We start from the raw sequence: 17,512 nt of genomic DNA, 5'->3' as shown, positions 1-17,512 counted from the left end.
AAGACTTATGCGTGGAAAATATTCACTCAATAAAGGTTCGACGTTGCAAATTGGATTAATAACACAAAAGCACGCGGAGGTGGGAGTAATGTGTGTGTAAAGAGCGACACCTGCTGGCCAATAGATGTACTTAATGCCCTGAACCAAAAACGGGTTAGAAGACACAAGTGGGAAAGATGTTTGGACCTGCATGGAGGGGTTTTATTAAATACAAGTTCTGAAGATCCCTGAACAAGAACGTCCACGAACCGCAAATAAAAGTTCAAATTTCAAGTAGTAGCAACAAAACAATGCATTGTATATACGAATAATAGACAGTTATAATTTGACATGCGATTTAAACAAAAATGAATTTAGATTATTCAATGGGATTTAAAAGAACACGACGCTCGTGTTAGCGAACTGAATAAAGTTAAATTAAATTAGAAGGAACTAATGTTCGGTGATTACGGGGACAATAAACAATGTGGCACTGTTACCATGGAGATGTGAACAACACCGCCGGACAGCGGTTTGTTTTGCTGTAATCGTGCATAAAGTATAAACTATACCTTTTTTTTTTATAAACGACTATTGGAGGTATGTTATAAACTACTTTTCTTCTAAATCCTTGTTATTAAAAACGTTAACATGACAATTACAATAAAATATATATTCACACATAACTACTACACCCACTTAAATCAGACTTTTATCTCTTTGTATTTTAATCCTTTTATACGTCACCACCGAGCATGATATAAAAAGACGTTGCTTGTAAACAATGAATTGTTGTCGTAGACAATTATGGACTCGGAGTACCTGAAGAAGCGCCTGCTCAACTGTTTGGCCAACGGACTCGCTGAGATCGTCGAACGTCGTCCGGCGGATCCGATTCTATTCCTGGCCCACTACCTGTACAAGTCCAACTCGAACGCCGAGTACGTGGCAGAGGTAAATGATTTGAAGTTAAAATAACTACCCCATCTTTTTGTTTTGAAAATGTGTAGTGATCAATCAATGACAAATGCTGATATAAAAGCTACAATTATATCAAATTAGATAAGATTACGTTCAAATACTTTTAAATGGTCCTTTTCAATTAAGAATAGTTTAAGTTTAAGGAATTTTCCTAAGGACCAATACAATTCTATGTACCTATGACTAAAATAAATTATCCGTTTGTAATTGTCTTTTGAGGAACATTTTATTTGAAAGTAAGTTTCAGTTTCAGTTTCAGCCTTGCACCCTCACGACTTGTGTCATGTGGACAGACCTACAGAATGTGGTTGTCGTTTCAGAAAAAGGCCAGATTAGCTCAGCTGGAGCTGGAGCGAGAGCAGGCCAAAGGGAGAGCATCGCAGCCGAAGGAGGAACCGCAAAAAGTAGTACGAACCTTCCTGGCGGATGATGACAGTGTATGTTGTGATGCGTCCTGGATATTTCTTTTATTCACTTCTATCTTACACGTTTTAATTTAAAACTCAACAAATTACTGTTTAATATCTCGACAGGATTAATGTCTACTTTCAATCAAGTCAGAAACAATTTGGTTTTTCAAGAGAAAGCAAAGGAAGAGCAGGATCTGATGGACTAAGATGAACAACGGTGAACAGAGCAGCTGAGGATAGAAAGAGTTCGACGGGCAAATACACAGGAAATAACAAGTCCAACACCTCGGTGTCTGTCTTTATATTCACTTTGTTCAAATACTATTTTAAATATAATATTGGTATTTACAAAAAGCAGTTGATTTGATCTTTCATTGTGTACATTATGTCAGATCTACATGCAACATAATCCAGTAATTTGATCATTCATGTTGTAAAATAAGAACCAGATTGGTTTAATAAACCAGTAAGAGATACGCAAGGAAAATGTTACTATCAAGATACATACTATACTTCACTATCTGTTATTTCAGTACACATTAATGTAATGTATTAGTCCAGTCTACATTAGGATAATAGTTACTATTTTACTTTAATACTCAAATGGCCCAAAGATAACCAGTTTTCCATCTTTGGGCTCACCCTTCTTTCATAATAGTGTAACTGTAAAATTCTCTGTTTTGCCAATTTCTCACGTTCACACTTGTTTACTAAACAAGATTTTATCTTCTTGGTAACTTTTAAAAGTCTATCAGTTCTTTATATGAAAACACTGTCTCTGACCACCGGCTGTAAAGCTGTTTGGTGGTCACATGACACTTGCAGACTCTCCGAGTGGGTCGACCAGACAAAGTTGTGTAGAGAAGAACGTTGTTAAAATAATAGTTAGTGAACAAAATTAATAATTAGATCAAAATGTTATATATTGTCTGTTTATCATTATTAATCCAAATGACTTCACTGAGACTGATGAAGAAGCTACTGAACATATCTTTACACAATCAACATTAACACTATCCCAGCAAACAAAGATTTTTTCAAACCATGTAATTACTCTGACCCTTGAAAAGAACCAGTGTTCTGTGGTCGGTTAACTTGAATGTGCACCACACCAGCAGATCTCTGAAGGGAGGGACAATGCAGCAAGTGGGAAGGAAAGAAAAATGACACATGAACCCAAAGAGGACAAGCAACAGCAGGAGTTTCAATCGGTTGAGAATGAACCCGAGGTGAATAAAGGAGTAACACTCGAGTGATGGTGGCGTTAACTCTTCTCTACCTTTGTCTGATGAAGGCTTATTTGGGTCATTAGAGTTCAGGGGGATCTCTAGAATCTTTAACATCTATCCAAAAAACGTTTCTTTACTGTTTCAATATAGTAGATCTCATACAGCCTGTTGTGCTGATTCTGGTGTTCTTCTAACCACCATCTTGAATTCTATTCAAACCATTCTTCTGGCACAGAAGGAAATAACGTCTGTCTTCCAGGTTAAAGATTCCATTGAAAATTCCGAGGCGACAAGATCTTCTTTGGAAGCTGTCAATCATGGTGTGAATCAGGAGATAGTTGCTGAAGATACAAGCGAGGTAGAACATAGTGGTGATGATGTGATGCAGAGCAGTGAGCGCAGGAAGGAAGAGTCGGTCAGGAACACAGAGGGAGATATGAAGGGTGAAGAGAGGGGGGGTCAAAGTAATGAGAAGCTAGAGGAGGACGTGAATAAAAGAGAGAGAGAGGATAGAAGCCAGGCAGAGAATAAAGGAGATTCAGGTGATATATCTTTGCAGCAGACTGGTGCAGATATATCAGGTGATCACAGAGAAGAGAAGGTGGATCAGATTAAAGAAGAGTCAATTGATCAAGGTGAGTTGAAGGCAGGTGATCATGGAGTGAAAGAAACTTCAGGAAGGAAAGATCTGCAAGATAGTCGTGCAGAACCAGGCGATCAAGATGAGAAGATCGGAGCAAAGACGGCAGATGATGATGAAGGTGAGGAGGAGAGGGCGAATGAAACAGTGGCTGATGAACACGGGGAAGAGAGAAGAGGTGGTGATGAAGCCACAGGAGATGAAGTTCAACTTGTACATGAGGCTTTTGAGGAGAGTAAGAGCGAGTCAGGTGATGTGAAGACTGATGCAGCTGCTGAAGAACATTTGGAGATTACAGGTGAGCCGGGCGATCTGGTCTCAGATGACTTCAAAAAAGAGGAAGGCAATAAAGGCGAGGATGGGGCAGGTGTTGATGCTATGGAAGAAGACAAAGTTGAGTTGCAGGATGAGGGTGATCCAGAGAAAAGTCAGAAAGGTATAGAGGACCCCCAAAGTGTGGAGGTGAAGGGTACGCAAGAAGGAGGTGATCCAAGTTTCAACAATAATTTTAAGGAGACAAATTATGAAGGTGTAAAAAAGGCAAAAGATCCAGCTGATGAAAACTTTAGGAAACAACAAGAGACAGAAGATAAAGGTGTGGAAGAATCTATAGTACAGTCAGGAGATAAAGGTGTAAAAGTATCTAAAGGAGAAACAGAAGATAAAGGTGTGGAAGAATCTGAAAGAGAGACAGATGATAAAGGTGTGGAAGAATTCAAAGGAGAGACAGAAGATAAAAACGTTGAAGAATCTAAAGGAGAGACAGAAGATAAAAACGTTGAAGAATCCAGAGAGACAGAAGATAAAGGAGTGGAAGAATTGAAAGGAGAAACAGAAGATAAAGGTGTGGAAGAATCTGAAAGAGAGACAGATGATAAAGGTGTGGAAGAATTCAAAGGAGAGACAGAAGATAAAAACGTTGAAGAATCTAAAGGAGAGACAGAAGATAAAAACGTTGAAGAATCCAGAGGAGAGACAGAAGATAAAGGAGTGGAAGAATTGAAAGGAGAAACAGAAGAAAATGGTGTGGGAGAATCTGAAGGAGAGACGGAAGATAAAGAAGTAGAAGAATTGAAAGGAGAGACAGAAGATAAAGTTGTGGAAGAATCTGAAGGAGAGACAGGAGATAAAGGTGTGGAAGAATCTGAAGGAGAGACAGAAGATAAACATGTTGAAGAATCTGAAGGAGAGACAGAAGATAAAAATGTTGAAGAGTCTAAAGGAGAGACAGAATATAAAGGTGTAGAAGAATCTGAAGGAGAGATAGAAGATAAAAATGTTGAAGAATCTAAAGAAGAGACAGAAGACAAAGGTGTGGACAAATCTGAAGGAGAGACAGAAGATAAAAGAGTGGACGAATTAAAAGGAGAGACAGAAGATAAAGGAGTTGAAGAATGGAAAGGAGAGACAGAAGATAAAGGAGTTGAAGAATTGAAAGGAGAGACAGAAGATAAAGGTGTGGAAGAATCTGAAGGAGAGACAGAAGATAAAGAAGTGGAAGAATTGAAAGGAGAGACAGAAGATAAAGGAGTTGAAGAATTGAAAGGAGAGACAGAAGATAAAGGTGTGGAAGAATCTGAAGGAGAGACAGAAGATAAAGAAGTGGAAGAATTGAAAGGAGAGACAGAAGATAAAAGTGTGGTAGAATTGAAAGGAGAGACAGAAGATAAAAGTGTAGAAAATCCGGCTGTTGAAAAGAAAACTGAGGAGGAAAGAAAACGAGAAATAAAAGAAAAAGCTGAGGAAGTGCTGGGTTGTGAAGACAAAGACAGGCCTTCAGTGGGTGATCAAGATGTGGCAGAAGACCCCAACATAGAGGAACACGATCTAAATGAAGGGGTGAACACTGACAAACAAGCAGAAGCACTTACAGACAAACAGTCTTGTGATCAAGGTTTGGATGAAGAGAACCCAAAGAAAATAGCTGATCACTCTGTGGAGGGAAAAGATGAGGATCAGACCGTAATTGAAAGTGTGGTTCAGACCAGAAGTCAAGAAAGGGAACAAGAGGAAGAAGACAATGAAGAGACAGTTGGATATATTGTGGGTGAGGAGCTTGGAGACGAGGGCGAGGAGATGAAGACTGGAAATACAGATGGTGAACAAAATGAAGAAGAACGAGAGAACACCAGGGAGGATGGTGATGAAGATGTTGCAGAAGATCAAGGATCAGAAGAGAAAGAGGAGACTTCAGACCAGGTCAACCAAACCTCAGAAAAGGTGTTTTTTTTTTTTTTAATTAAATTTCATCATATGATAGGTTCTATTTTTATATTGTGATTCCATTTCATATCTATGTTTCCTCTTTAACTGATTTCCACAGCCTTCATTGAAGTAAATCTGAAGAGGGTGAAGGAATGAAACAAGTGCCTCGAGGTCAGAGGAGCTGAAACATCCGATTGCGATCAAAGACTGGAATCTGAGAGGAGGCAGGAGATCCATGTGCGGCTGATAAAACAGCTTCAGACGACAAGCAAACACACTCCGATCACAAGCTACTGAAACTGTTTTTTCAACCTTCTGACTAAATTAATTTGTCACAAAATACAATGTAATAGTGCTTTAGAAGACTCTGTCAATTGTATAGTAGTGATTTAATAAATATAAGTTAAAAAAATGCAATCGTTTTTAATTTGGGACATATTTCCATTATACACACTTTCTTCTTTTGGGAAATAATCTACCTCACATTCTCTCCTTATTCTTGTTTTTAATATCTGCAAACTTAAAAAAGAAAGAAAACCACTAGATGCCACTAAAGTGTAACATAAGAGCTATTGTATGAGCTACTTTTAGTAATATTGTAAAGTATATAGCTTATCATTTTATTATTTAAAGGTTTGGAGTGATGTACCTAAACTAGATTTTAAAGCATGGTTTTTACTCAAATCATCAGAAAACAAAATATTGTTTACCTACAGCAGCATTCCATTCAAACACACAAATAAAAACACTTGTGACTTAATTTGTTTTTATTGTTACTCCAAGATATATTAGCTTTAATTTATATATTTTATATAAATGTATATATATATATATATTTATATATATAACAAATGCGATTTGTTTAAGCAATATTATGTTAAAAGATAATTACATTTAGAATTGAATTGTTTACCACAAATTTATATTTTAACTTGGACTTTATATCCCACCAGAACAAAAGAGAGGGGGGGGAAGTTGGCAACTGTCAAACTGTTGCAATCACTGACCTTTGACTTCATAGAGGCGTGACCATTGAAGGCAGAGGGGACGTCGTTATTATTCCAAAGTTTTCTGGGTCGATCCGAGAACGTGGTTAAAAAACAAACTCTCTCAAACGAGTCACAGCGACCTGACAGTGACTTCGAGATGCTTTAGGAGGAGAGCAGGAACAACAACCATGGGTCTTGTGGGGACGGTGGTCGACTTCGTGAAGACCCTGACCAACTTTTTCACCGATATTTTCCTGACTTCCCCGCTGACTGCGACTCTGGAACATTTGGGCGAAACTGATCTTAAAACCCTGACCGGAGGTGAGTCACGTCTTTCTGCAACAAACACAATGTGAGTAGAACTTTGACCTAAATTCCTTCTGGCAGAAATAAAGCTCTTCAAGGCTAAAAGTCTGTGGCAGAGATCCGGAGCTGTTGTCATGGCAGTACGGAGGCCTGGATGATTTTTGTGCAGAGAGGTTGGTCAACAAATCCACAATAAAAAATGCCTATAAATATGAAAATATAGAAACTTGAAGTAAGCCATTGATTTAACCTGAGAAGCTTCATTTTAGATCTGAAAATAAATGATCAATATTAATAGTTTTTTTTTTCCCGTCATTGTGCTGATGTTTGTATCTCTGTCCCTGAAACAAACTTGTGCAACAGGAAGCTGCAGAGCTGTCCTCTCTGAAGCCGCGGCTGGACAAGCTCGGGGTTCCTCTGTACGCCGTGGTGAAGGAGGACGTCGGTGATGAAGTCCAGAATTTCCAACCTTATTTCAAGGGTGAAATCTTCTTGGATGAGAAGGTTTGTTGTTCCCCTGAATGAGCAGATTGTTCACCTCCTCATCACATGCTTTAAAGAATCTGTGGAAAATTTAAAAATTCTGGTCGAGCAACATAGAAGCTTCTTGTGTTGGTTGCAGAGGCGCTTCTACGGGCCGAGGGAGAGGAGGATGGGTCTGCTGGCTTTTCTGCGGCTCGGGGTGTGGATGAACGGCCTGAGGGCGTTCAGGTCGGGCTTCGCGGGAAACATACTTGGTGAAGGATTTGTGCTCGGAGGGGTTTATGTCATCAGCCCGGGAGAGCAGGTACCGAACTCATACATCCTTGATCCAGAACTGTTTTTTTAATAAGACCCTCCTTTGAATTACTGTTAATTATAATAACCTTTATTTCTGCTTTCATAAAAAGTTATATGTTTTTTTGTTTTTTCTAGGGGATTCTGCTGGAACACAGAGAGACGGAGTTTGGAGACAAAGTCAATATCGAAGATGTCATGGAAGCGGTCCTAAGAATGTCAGAAGAACTAGTGACTTTTGAGTAGAAATTACTCTTTGTGTCACTCAAATACAGTTTCAGATACGGTTATTCAAGTCATTTTATATAACCCCCGTCAGAAGCCTGTGGTGTATGGAGGTCCAACGAATATGTACCTGGTTCTTGTCTCCAGTGTGATGATATGTTCAGTGTGACTTTATTACAAGTGTTGCTGTTATAATGATGGTCTGGTTCTCAACTCCACAGAGGAAGCAGACTTGATGACAGAGACTGCAGCTACTTTAATAATTGTGATGCTGTTCTGCCTTCATGCAGGAAAAAAGACAATGAACAATAAAATCATATTCGTGTGAAAGAGCCATTTTCTTATTTGGTCATTATTTATTATTATTGACAGCGAAATACGTGCCCATATTTAATTGTGTCTTTACAGCACACACTTGTAGAAGCATCGTTATGAAAAACTTAAAGAATATGTTTTTAAAAATAATATATGTTTAAATAAGTAAGAATAGAGTAGAATCAGTACGTTTGTTTGATCATTTAAAAAGGCTTTTGCTGTTTATTAGCTCGTATAACTGAACAAGCGAGGACGGCTTCCTTTTTGATTGACAGAATAGGCATCCAATCACACCTGCCTAATTGTCCAAGAAGCAGCCAATGGGCGCGTCTTGAGGGCGGGGCTTCTTCCACCGCTTAAGACAGGTGAGTTCAGGCATTTTGCTCAACATTGACGCACAAAGACTCACAACTGTCTCAACACAGTAAGTTTGTTTCGAGTGAACGTGTGAGGATTGACCAACCTGACGTTTGTTTTCTTTTCTCAGTGCTTCTGCCCGGAAGTTTTAGAAGGAAAACTGAAATTATATAATCGCTTTGTTGATGTGTTGAGAGCCGCTATGTGTGGTAAGTTGTGTGTTTAAATATTAAGATAAATATTGTTGTGTTTTTGCGAGACGCAGAAGTGAAGCTAAATATAATATATAACAATAACTGTCTCGCGGGCTCTGTCCGCGGTGCTGACCCGGGACACGACGACAGTTCACTTGTAACCTGGTAACCAGCCGTGTGACAGTCAAGTGGGTCAGTTATGGGCTAACCTAGCAGTTTAATCTCGTTTCTACTCTCCTGGTTGTTTGTGGACACATTGAGCGCGTGTCCACTGGAAGATAAGCTCGTTTGAGCTTTTGGCGTGTCGTCAGTCATAACAATAGATATTTATATCTTTTTATCTGGCAGGGTTTAAATCTGCCTTTTAAAGACAAATACAATTAATACTGAACACAGTTTGGAACAAAAAAGAATGAACTCAAACTTGGTTTTTAAAATTATTTAAAAAATAACCCCACAATAATAATGGGATACAAATATAAACTTGATTGTTTATATATAAGCCAACAATTTGGCACAAATGTTGTTTTTCAAAATATGCTGTGTAACATGATCATATGATGTACACACATAAAATGTGTATTGATAGAAACTCTGCAGCTGAATTGAAAACCTTTTGAAACCATTTTGTCAAAAGGAAACAATGAAGTGAAAACTTAACTGTGCTGACAACTTGTGTGTTTGACTTAATATGATCCTCTTTGTGTCGTCATTATAAAAAATATTCATTTAAGAAGCCTATGTACTTTTTTTTTGTACTGTCGGAATAGAGAAACAGCTCTGACTACATATCTAATACAGCTATACAAAGATAAAACAAAACAAAACAAAAAGCTTGTTCTTTTTAGTAGATATATTTTGAGTATTCTTTGATCGTTTCAGCGCTTTGTGACCCTGGTCTAGAAAAGTGCTCTACAAATTACTTACCTACTTATTTGTGATGGGTCTGTTGATAACTGATGAAAGAGGATGTAGTTTGACATCAAAGTGCTGGATTTTGTTTTTGCATTTGATTTCTTATTTCTGACAATTAAATATTTTCATGGGGATATTTCTGTCTCTAGACAGGTGAGACGATGCATGATGGGCAGGAATGGATCCACGTGTGACGGCAGGGAGGAAACATGTCAGCGGTTACGTAACAACGGAGCGTCTATCGGTGAGTTTCATCACCTAAAAATGTGGAGACCATGCAATATGAATAATGTCTCTTCGGCGATGTTTATCTGGTCTTCGAACATGATACAGGTTCAGCATGCGGGGAACAGCCAGGACTCTGAGGATCCCATTCCTTCTGCTTTATGCTGCCGTAGCATCTCCCGGACGCAGCCCGCTCCCTGGCGGAGTGAGAAAGTGAATCCTGCAGCCCGCCATGGCTCACTCGTCAGACCCGTCCTGCCGGGAGAAGACCCCCGGCCCCAAGGGATCGCACACGGCCACGCGCAACCTCTTACGGAAGAAGGAGCAGCGTCGTCGAGGAATCCGATCCTCTTCACCCATGGGACGGGTCATCCTCATCAACTCTCCAGTGGATGGTAGCAGCAGTTCGCTCGTGTGGTGGAGGACGTCGTTTTATCGCTTCAGTCTCAAGAGTTTCCTTTCGTATTCCATGAAGTCCTCTCTCTCCAGTTCTTGCCTCTTTTTATCTTATTTCATTCTCACCTTATGATAGATTTGTCAATATCTTCTGATAAGGTTTCATGAAACAATGGCCTCTAGATGGCACTCTCAGCTTTATAAGTCAGTTTAACTGAGAGCGCCACCTGCTGAGCTCTGAGAATCTCTACAGCTGTTTCATGAAAGCTCACGGACCATCAGTAAAAGTGTTGTGGTTGCAGGTGGAGATGACTGCCAAGACCTTCACACCATCACAGTAGATAAGAGCATCGATGGAAAGCTGGGCTTCAGTGTGCGAGGAGGTTCAGAACATGGACTCAGCATCTTTGTCAGTAAAGTGGAGGACAACAGCACCGCAGGTGAGAGGAAACACACCTGTCGTTCATGAGGAAGTTGTCCACATGTCGAGTTTACCATATGATCAATCCTCCACAGAGGAGGCGGGTCTGCAGGTGGGGGACAAGCTGGTGGAGGTGAACGGGGTCAGCCTGGAGAGCATCACCATGAGCAGTGCCGTGAAGGTTCTGACGGGCAACAACAGGCTGAGAATGGTGGTGAGACGGGTCGGCAAAGTACCAGGGATTCGCTATTCCAAGGAGAAGACCACCTGGTAAACATGGTTCATTCTTATGCACCGTCATGAGTGGGAGGTTGAGTTGATTTATCAAATGGTATTCATGTCACTTCAAGATTCTATAATCTGGTATGTGGTGGATTATTGAAGAATCTTTACATTGCTTTTTCCTCTAATTTTCTCTATCCATACTTTATTTTAGTGAGTCATTTTTATGAAAAACATTTCACAGAGAAGCACTTACTGACTTATATTTAGTGAAAGACTGAAGTATTCTGCTAAATTTCAGGAGTATGTTCATGATAGAATACATTCAATTGTCATTAAAATCTATTGACAGATTATTTTTTTAGATAATTTAAATTATGGGTTTTACATACAGGCATGTATTTTAGAGTAGCTCTGTGTCTTTAAACAGTAGTTATTAATCAGGAAGAAACTCCTGTGTGTCTAACAGACAGAAAAGAAAACATTTAATGTCTAAAAACACTGTTTTTGTTTGTACAATGCCATAGTTATTAAAGTTAGTTATTAATATTAACTTAAGCATTGTTATCAAGAAAACATGTAAAAATGTCCAAATATCAGTTATTTAATTACATTTTATTCTTATTCTTAATAAAGGTACATTTGACAAAACAAATCTTCCTTTAAATGAACATGGAATTCAAGATAACAAGCTGCTATGAATTATCTGTACATGACTATCAGAAACAACTGTGCTCAAAGCTATAGGTGGAATGATGTGTTTATTCATAAGAAGGTCAGATGAAAGATTAGTGTCTTTAAACAATCGTTTTTGCTCCTCTCAGGGTAGATTTGATCCACAGACGTATGGTGGTGGAGGAGAGTGGGCGAACGCCCTCTGAGGCCAGCTCAGGAAGTGCCCTTCAGAGGATCGTCCACTTGTACACCACCTCCGACGACTACTGTCTGGGCTTCAACATCCGCGGAGGGAAGGAGTTTGGTCTCGGCATTTACGTGTCCAAGTGAGTCCACCCTGGCTGCTCACTCCCCCTGCTGTCTATACTACACTCCTCACCACAAAATCCTTCTGTACCAGACTGGATCCTGGTGGTCTGGCGGAACAGAATGGAATAAAGATGGGAGACCAGATTCTAGCTGCCAACGGAGTGAGTTTTGATGACATCAGCCACAGCAACGCAGTGGAGGTTCTGAAGAGCCACACACACATCATGCTGACCATCAAGGTGAATCAAGTTTACCTTAACAGGACAGAACTCTTGGCCAGGGGGTCAAATCAGGCCTTCCAAGTCATTTGATGTGTCCCAACAGGTAGTTGACCTATAGAGATGTCAGTATTTGAGATAAGAAAATACACTTCAACAATTATATAGAGATAAAAGTAATGTTGAAAGATTTTTACTTTTTAGTGTAGGCAGACCAAAACAGATATAATGAAGATAGATTTCAAAAATAGAAAGAAAAAAATCACACTTATTGGTGTGTAAAGTTTGGTAAGTAAACATTTTGTTTGGCCCCCATCTTAGAAGGCTAAAGAAATGGGGCCCCTGTGTAATTGATTTTGGCTGCACTGGTATAGAACAAGGGAGGAGCCACATTATATACTGTGACTGTGAAAATAAATAAGAGAAAAGAAAAAAATGAGACTTACTTACTTTCTTACGCACCAAACATAATTGAAATATTAAGATGAAAGGTTGAAAATTATTATTTAAATATAAATAAATAATGAATTTATTAAAAATTAAAATAATTAAATTAATATTTAAAAGCACAAACAAAAAGTAGGAAAAAAACAGATGAAATTAGATCTGAAAACATAAAAAGTTTATATCGAAATTAACTAATGAAAAGAAGGTAAATTGTTAGTAACATTGGAAACCCTTCTAAAGGTTTAGTTTTATAGGTTTTCTTTAAACTTGAGGGCCACATAAACACAGTCAAAGGGGCCACTCGTGGCCCCTGTGCCGCACCATGGCCTGATGAGGCGTAAAACAAAGAATCCAATCAAACCCGAGTCGTCTGCTCGTCCATCTTTAACTCGCTCTCGTGAAAGCTAAGTCGCAGCGAACGTGCTCGGCGTCTGTGTCGGACGACAGCTGGCACGCACTCGTAATATTCCTCGCTCACTTTACTTGTCTCATCTTAGGTTTCGCTCTGCTGAAAAAAAAAAAAACAGGAGAAAAAAAAAAGCAGTTTGACTGTGTGCATTATTCACCAGCCTGTCGGGATCAGGTGCCGATCAAAACCTGTTTGTATGCATTTTACTTTTATAACAGGTCTCTATGGCCTCTCATGGTTTGGATGGGAAAAGCATCTCTCGTGTGTTTGAGTCGCTGGTTCACTCTCTTTGTGTTTCCTGGGTTATCAAATCTATGAGGCCATTAAAGTTTCAGAGGCTGATTAGCATATCTGTGTCCACAGGAAGCCGGACGATACCCGGCTTACAAAGAGATGGTGGCAGAGTACAGGTGGCTGAACAAGCGTATGTATCCTCAGGCTTTGTTGGCGATCAATACTCGTGTCTCTTACGCTGTGGGTTTTATTCTCAGTGGCCAATGGAGCCCAGAAATCCTCCTCTCAGGGCTCCGACTCGAACTCCTCGGCCTCCTCTCTGTCCTCGGGGACCCCGGTCAGCTCTCTGAGTGGTCTGTCTCAGGTCATGTTCCCCCCCAGTCTGCCCTTCGACATGGTGGACGTCTGCATATCCACCGAGGATTTAACGTAAGCGAGCCTCCGTCGTGTGTGTCGTTGACTTCACTCATCTTCATCATGTCTCAGGTCTGAGTCGGAGCAGACGGAGATGGCCATCCAGACGGACCTGCCCGCCCAGAGGTCCGGCCTGGACACAACCCGTAGTCTCGGACCTACGACGCTGCTCAAGGACACGGTGATCGGCGGCGAGGAGACCCGCAGCTGGAAAGAGTCGCCCAAGACGGCCGTGCTGCTGGCACTCAGCAGACCCAGCCGACCCATCACCAGGTCCATGAGCCAGGTCACCATCGCAGGTGAGTCCCTGTCCCTCGACTCCTCGACCGGAGGTGAACTTTTGTCGTCGTGGCCGTAGAGATCAAACAGAAGAAGGAGAAGAAGAACAAAGAGAAGGACCCGGAGGAGAAGAGCACCTTGCAGCGCTCAAAGACTTTTGTCAACTTGTTATTCAGAGGACGCAGGAAGGACGGATCCAGAGGACGATCGAAGTCTCCCTCCAGAAACAAGGCCAGCAGAGGTGCCTCCTTTTCCTACGATGAATGACGCAGATACCAATGCATTATGTTGATTGAACATTGTAGTTTTCTAGCCCTCTCCAGAGTGAGACCAAATGTAAAATGCTACATCTTAAAACTGCTCCAAACAACATTTATTTACAACATTACAGAAAGACAGTTGTTTCCCAATTTACCTCAGTGGTTACTTCAGAGTGTCTTTGAATCACAATCAGAAAACATTTACTGACAGTATTGTAAAGACAACACTGGATTTTCTTTGAGGTATTGGACATAAAAAATAAAATGCATGAAAATAAAATTAGGTTAATAAAATTGACTTTATATGAAAACATGTATTTGTGATCAAGTGAAATAATCGCTAGATGACTGTTAATTAAACCATCATAATAGAAAATAAGACATAATTATCATAATGTCAAAATTATGCTTTAACTAAATAGATTTAATCAAGTATAACTTTTACACTGCAGTTTAATCATCTGACATTATAATGTATAATTATTATATTAATTAAATCAACACAATTTATTAAAAGGTTTTATATCCTCTTCATTTAAAAAATATAGTATATTATAAGTGACATGTTTCTCTGAACTTTCGGGGATTCTTGGATGAATTATTAGTTCCGATTCCAGACGGAAACCAGATGCCAAATCCAGAGATGCTGCAGGTGGTGGAGGACATGAGCCACAGACTTCTGACGGAGGACGAGGTGACGACGGTGATGTCGGTGTGTCGCCAGGTCAGAACCTTCTCCTCACTTCATATCGTGTGAAGCCTAGAGAGACACGAGTCTCTGCTGGAGAACATGTCCACCTGACCCAAATCATGCATTTTCCCTGCAGTATGTCACAGACCACTCAGTGGGGAACCTGATACGCCACCTGCTGGACGTGTTGGACCGGCCTGAGAAACTGCTTCTGTTAAGAGAAGTCAGGTACGAAAGGTGTCACGAGCATCTTTTTTTTTTTTTAGAAACCTCAGATAGCAGAAGGTTCGTGCAGACCTGACATCATGGTGATAGAAACTCTCGCGACACAAGGACTGTTTGTTCAGTGGAATTACAAGAGTGGCAGAAGGAGATTAAGGATTAATCACTGTGAACCTCCGAGGACGCAGCAGTTCACAGAGAATAATCAGAACGTTCCGGCTATTCCACAGAGTTCTGCTTCCTCCCTCCGACCTGCAAGTCTTCGACAGCGCGGTGAAGCCCATCGAGGCAGAAGCCTACGAGCTCCTCAAGTACCGCTCAGGTGACCCGGCCACCACAACTGCTCCTATAAAAACACGTTATCAATCGAGATTTGAGAGTGATTTGCTACAACATGTCGATCCAGAAGAAATACTATGAAAGTTTATGAACATTAATAAATGACCTCTTTTCCTCTCACAGTGAAAACTCCTCCTCTTCGCTCTCCTGCAACTAGTCGAGTCCCAAAGCGACGACTCATCACTCCGATCCCAGGTCTCTGTGTTTGACGGCTGTTTAGCTCATGAACTAAACTAATGTTATATATTTGTGCCGTCGACAGAACATGGGTTTTTGCTTGTATTATAGCGGAATTCAAACCTCACTTATTTCCGCTCACCCTCATGCGGACTAAGGGTTTGGATTATTTTTAGAGTAATCTGTTCTTTTTAAGAGATATCGGTCAAAATTGAAGTCCATTTTAATGTCTCTTTAAAGTCTAATCTCTGTCAAAAATGATGCTCTTAAAAACATCCAAATACCTCCATGTATTGAAGCCTCGAGATGAGAAAGAGTTTGTAGCAGAAGATCCCATCTGAAAATATTCCAAACCCTTAGTCGACATGAGGGCGAGTAGGAAAATAAGTGACATTTGTATTTCGATTTAACCCTTGTGTTATCTCAGGGACCCTGACCCTGAGATAACACAAGGGTTAAACAGCCCTCACAAGTAAAACAATTATAAAATGTTTTTTATTCCGCGTTTTTCTAATACGATTCCAAAATTGTAGTTTTTCTAAAATTGTCTCTCAAAAATAATAAAGTAATTCATTGAAAATAAAAAGAAGAGACATTTTTCTAGAGTCAGAGTCAGGGATATTCAAACATCTACCGATCAACAGCTAATATAATTGATTAAAAAAGGTATATGTTCATTTCTCTGCTGAACTGATCAATGGGTTTCATTCTCTCAGACTACCGAGGAGGTTTCCAGCTCCACACAGCTGAGGAGGTGCAGAAGGAGAGCCATCTGCTGGAAGAACTGGAGAAGCTCAGTGTGACCGGACCCAGGTTCTCCAAAGAGAGGCCTCACGCCTCCATGGCCTTCACCCCACTGCTGGATATACCTGTGGATCAGTACCACGACCAGTCCAGAGACCTCAAACCTCCCCCCAGAAGTCCATCCCTCCCAAACTGGCTCCTGGCTCACTCCAACGACTCCCGGCCTCCTCTCAGAACCGACATCGGCACCATCCGCTCGGTCCACTTTGACGAGGTCTCCCTGCACTCGTCCTCGGACACCGGCAGCTCACTGGCCAGACCCGGGTCCACAAACGGACACCTTTCAGGGAGTAAGAACGGAGTGTTCACGCTGCAGAGTGCACGGCACCGGACTCGACCCCCGCTGTCTGAAGTGTTCCGAGCACCTGGACACACCAACGGTCACCAGAAGACGCCCGAAAACGGGCTGCATGGCCGAGAAGATGTGTACGAGCTAAAGACGGTCAACATCTCCAAGACCAAACAATCACTAGGTAGATGTTTAAAGTCGTCCTCTCAACAATGTAGCTAACACACAACGTTTTGAACAAATGTTTCAGGCATCAGTATATCGGGTGGGATGGAGTCTAAGGTCCAGCCTGTGGTGAAGATTGAGAAGATCTTTCCTGGTGGTGCCGCCTCAACCTCCGAGGTTCTGAAGGTAATGCAGAACTTGACTCAACGCTGTGGGTTTATGGTGAATATTATGGTCTCCCTGGTCTTCAGGCTGGATTCGAGTTGGTGTCAGTGGACGGGGTTTCTTTGCAAGGCGTCACCCATCAGCACGCCGTGGACGTTATCCGTAATGCCTTCAGCAACAAGGCTAAAGACCCCATGGTGTTCACCGTCAAGGTCCCGAAGAAGGAGTGAGAAAGACTTGTCAGGATGACGGGGTCAGGTGGGGGGACCTCTATGTTACAGACCAACAGGACTGTTGATGCCTTATATCACTTTGTCACACCAACATTTATACTATAGAAACTGTCTTGTAAAGTGTCTTGTACTAAAGTTCGAGGATCAATAAACTTTTACAATCTAAACGGGCACGACTTCCGGCGTGGACTAAGACTGCAATAAAAAAAACCACCAACAGAGGGCAGACCTGCACAAAATAAGACGCCGAAGCAAGACATTGTATTTCGTTCGGCATTTGGAGTTCATGAGCGTTTGGTGTCGAACTTTTTAGTAAAATATTAATATAAAATTATGCAGGTTACCGACATATGTCAGTTGCATATTTGTATCACTGCGTGTCACATTCATAGAGCA

General features: G+C 40.9%; 3 protein-coding genes and 1 pseudogene across 5 annotated transcripts; all 4 read left to right on the top strand.

The window, feature by feature from the left end:
• The first annotated feature begins 507 nt into the window (after positions 1-507).
• On the top strand, positions 508-1,857 carry dydc2 (DPY30 domain containing 2). 2 transcript variants are annotated; one of them, XM_087782816.1, is made up of 4 exons: positions 508-579; positions 781-933; positions 1,281-1,397; positions 1,494-1,857. In XM_087782816.1, exons 2-4 carry the CDS (start codon positions 787-789, stop codon positions 1,497-1,499), a joined length of 270 nt encoding a protein of 89 aa, XP_087638942.1. In that variant the 5' UTR covers positions 508-579; positions 781-786; the 3' UTR covers positions 1,500-1,857. The 2 variants fall into 2 exon arrangements, with proteins under 2 accessions (XP_087638942.1, XP_087638941.1); XM_087782815.1 differs by lacking the exon at positions 508-579 and having other exon boundaries at positions 719-933.
• Positions 1,858-2,768: 911 nt separating this feature from the next.
• On the top strand, positions 2,769-5,801 carry LOC148085953 (uncharacterized). Its single transcript, XM_087782814.1, has 2 exons — positions 2,769-5,459; positions 5,563-5,801. The coding sequence occupies exons 1-2, from the start codon at positions 2,982-2,984 to the stop codon at positions 5,575-5,577; spliced, it is 2,493 nt and encodes an 830-aa protein (XP_087638940.1). The 5' UTR covers positions 2,769-2,981; the 3' UTR covers positions 5,578-5,801.
• Positions 5,802-6,492: 691 nt separating this feature from the next.
• On the top strand, positions 6,493-8,073 carry LOC148085952 (peroxiredoxin-like 2A; annotated as a pseudogene). The gene is made up of 5 exons (XR_015710448.1): positions 6,493-6,754; positions 6,821-6,912; positions 7,103-7,243; positions 7,362-7,526; positions 7,655-8,073. The product of XR_015710448.1 is annotated as a peroxiredoxin-like 2A (transcript).
• Positions 8,074-8,543: 470 nt separating this feature from the next.
• Positions 8,544-17,248, top strand: LOC148085951 (PDZ domain-containing protein 7-like). Its single transcript, XM_087784100.1, has 18 exons — positions 8,544-8,622; positions 9,672-9,766; positions 9,856-10,142; positions 10,446-10,583; positions 10,660-10,834; positions 11,611-11,787; positions 11,862-12,009; positions 13,208-13,268; positions 13,336-13,507; positions 13,565-13,791; positions 13,851-14,012; positions 14,649-14,755; positions 14,859-14,950; positions 15,175-15,266; positions 15,407-15,478; positions 16,177-16,737; positions 16,804-16,904; positions 16,970-17,248. The coding sequence occupies exons 3-18, from the start codon at positions 9,980-9,982 to the stop codon at positions 17,111-17,113; spliced, it is 2,592 nt and encodes an 863-aa protein (XP_087640226.1). The 5' UTR covers positions 8,544-8,622; positions 9,672-9,766; positions 9,856-9,979; the 3' UTR covers positions 17,114-17,248.
• Positions 17,249-17,512: the final 264 nt, after the last annotated feature.

Source organism: Callionymus lyra, chromosome 2 (genome assembly GCF_982586985.1).
Source record: "Callionymus lyra chromosome 2, fCalLyr1.hap1.1, whole genome shotgun sequence".
In the NCBI taxonomy this organism is placed as follows: Eukaryota; Metazoa; Chordata; class Actinopteri; order Syngnathiformes; family Callionymidae; genus Callionymus; species Callionymus lyra.
The sequence above is the reverse complement of the archived record's forward strand: the minus strand, read 5'-3'. Positions and strand labels throughout refer to the sequence as shown.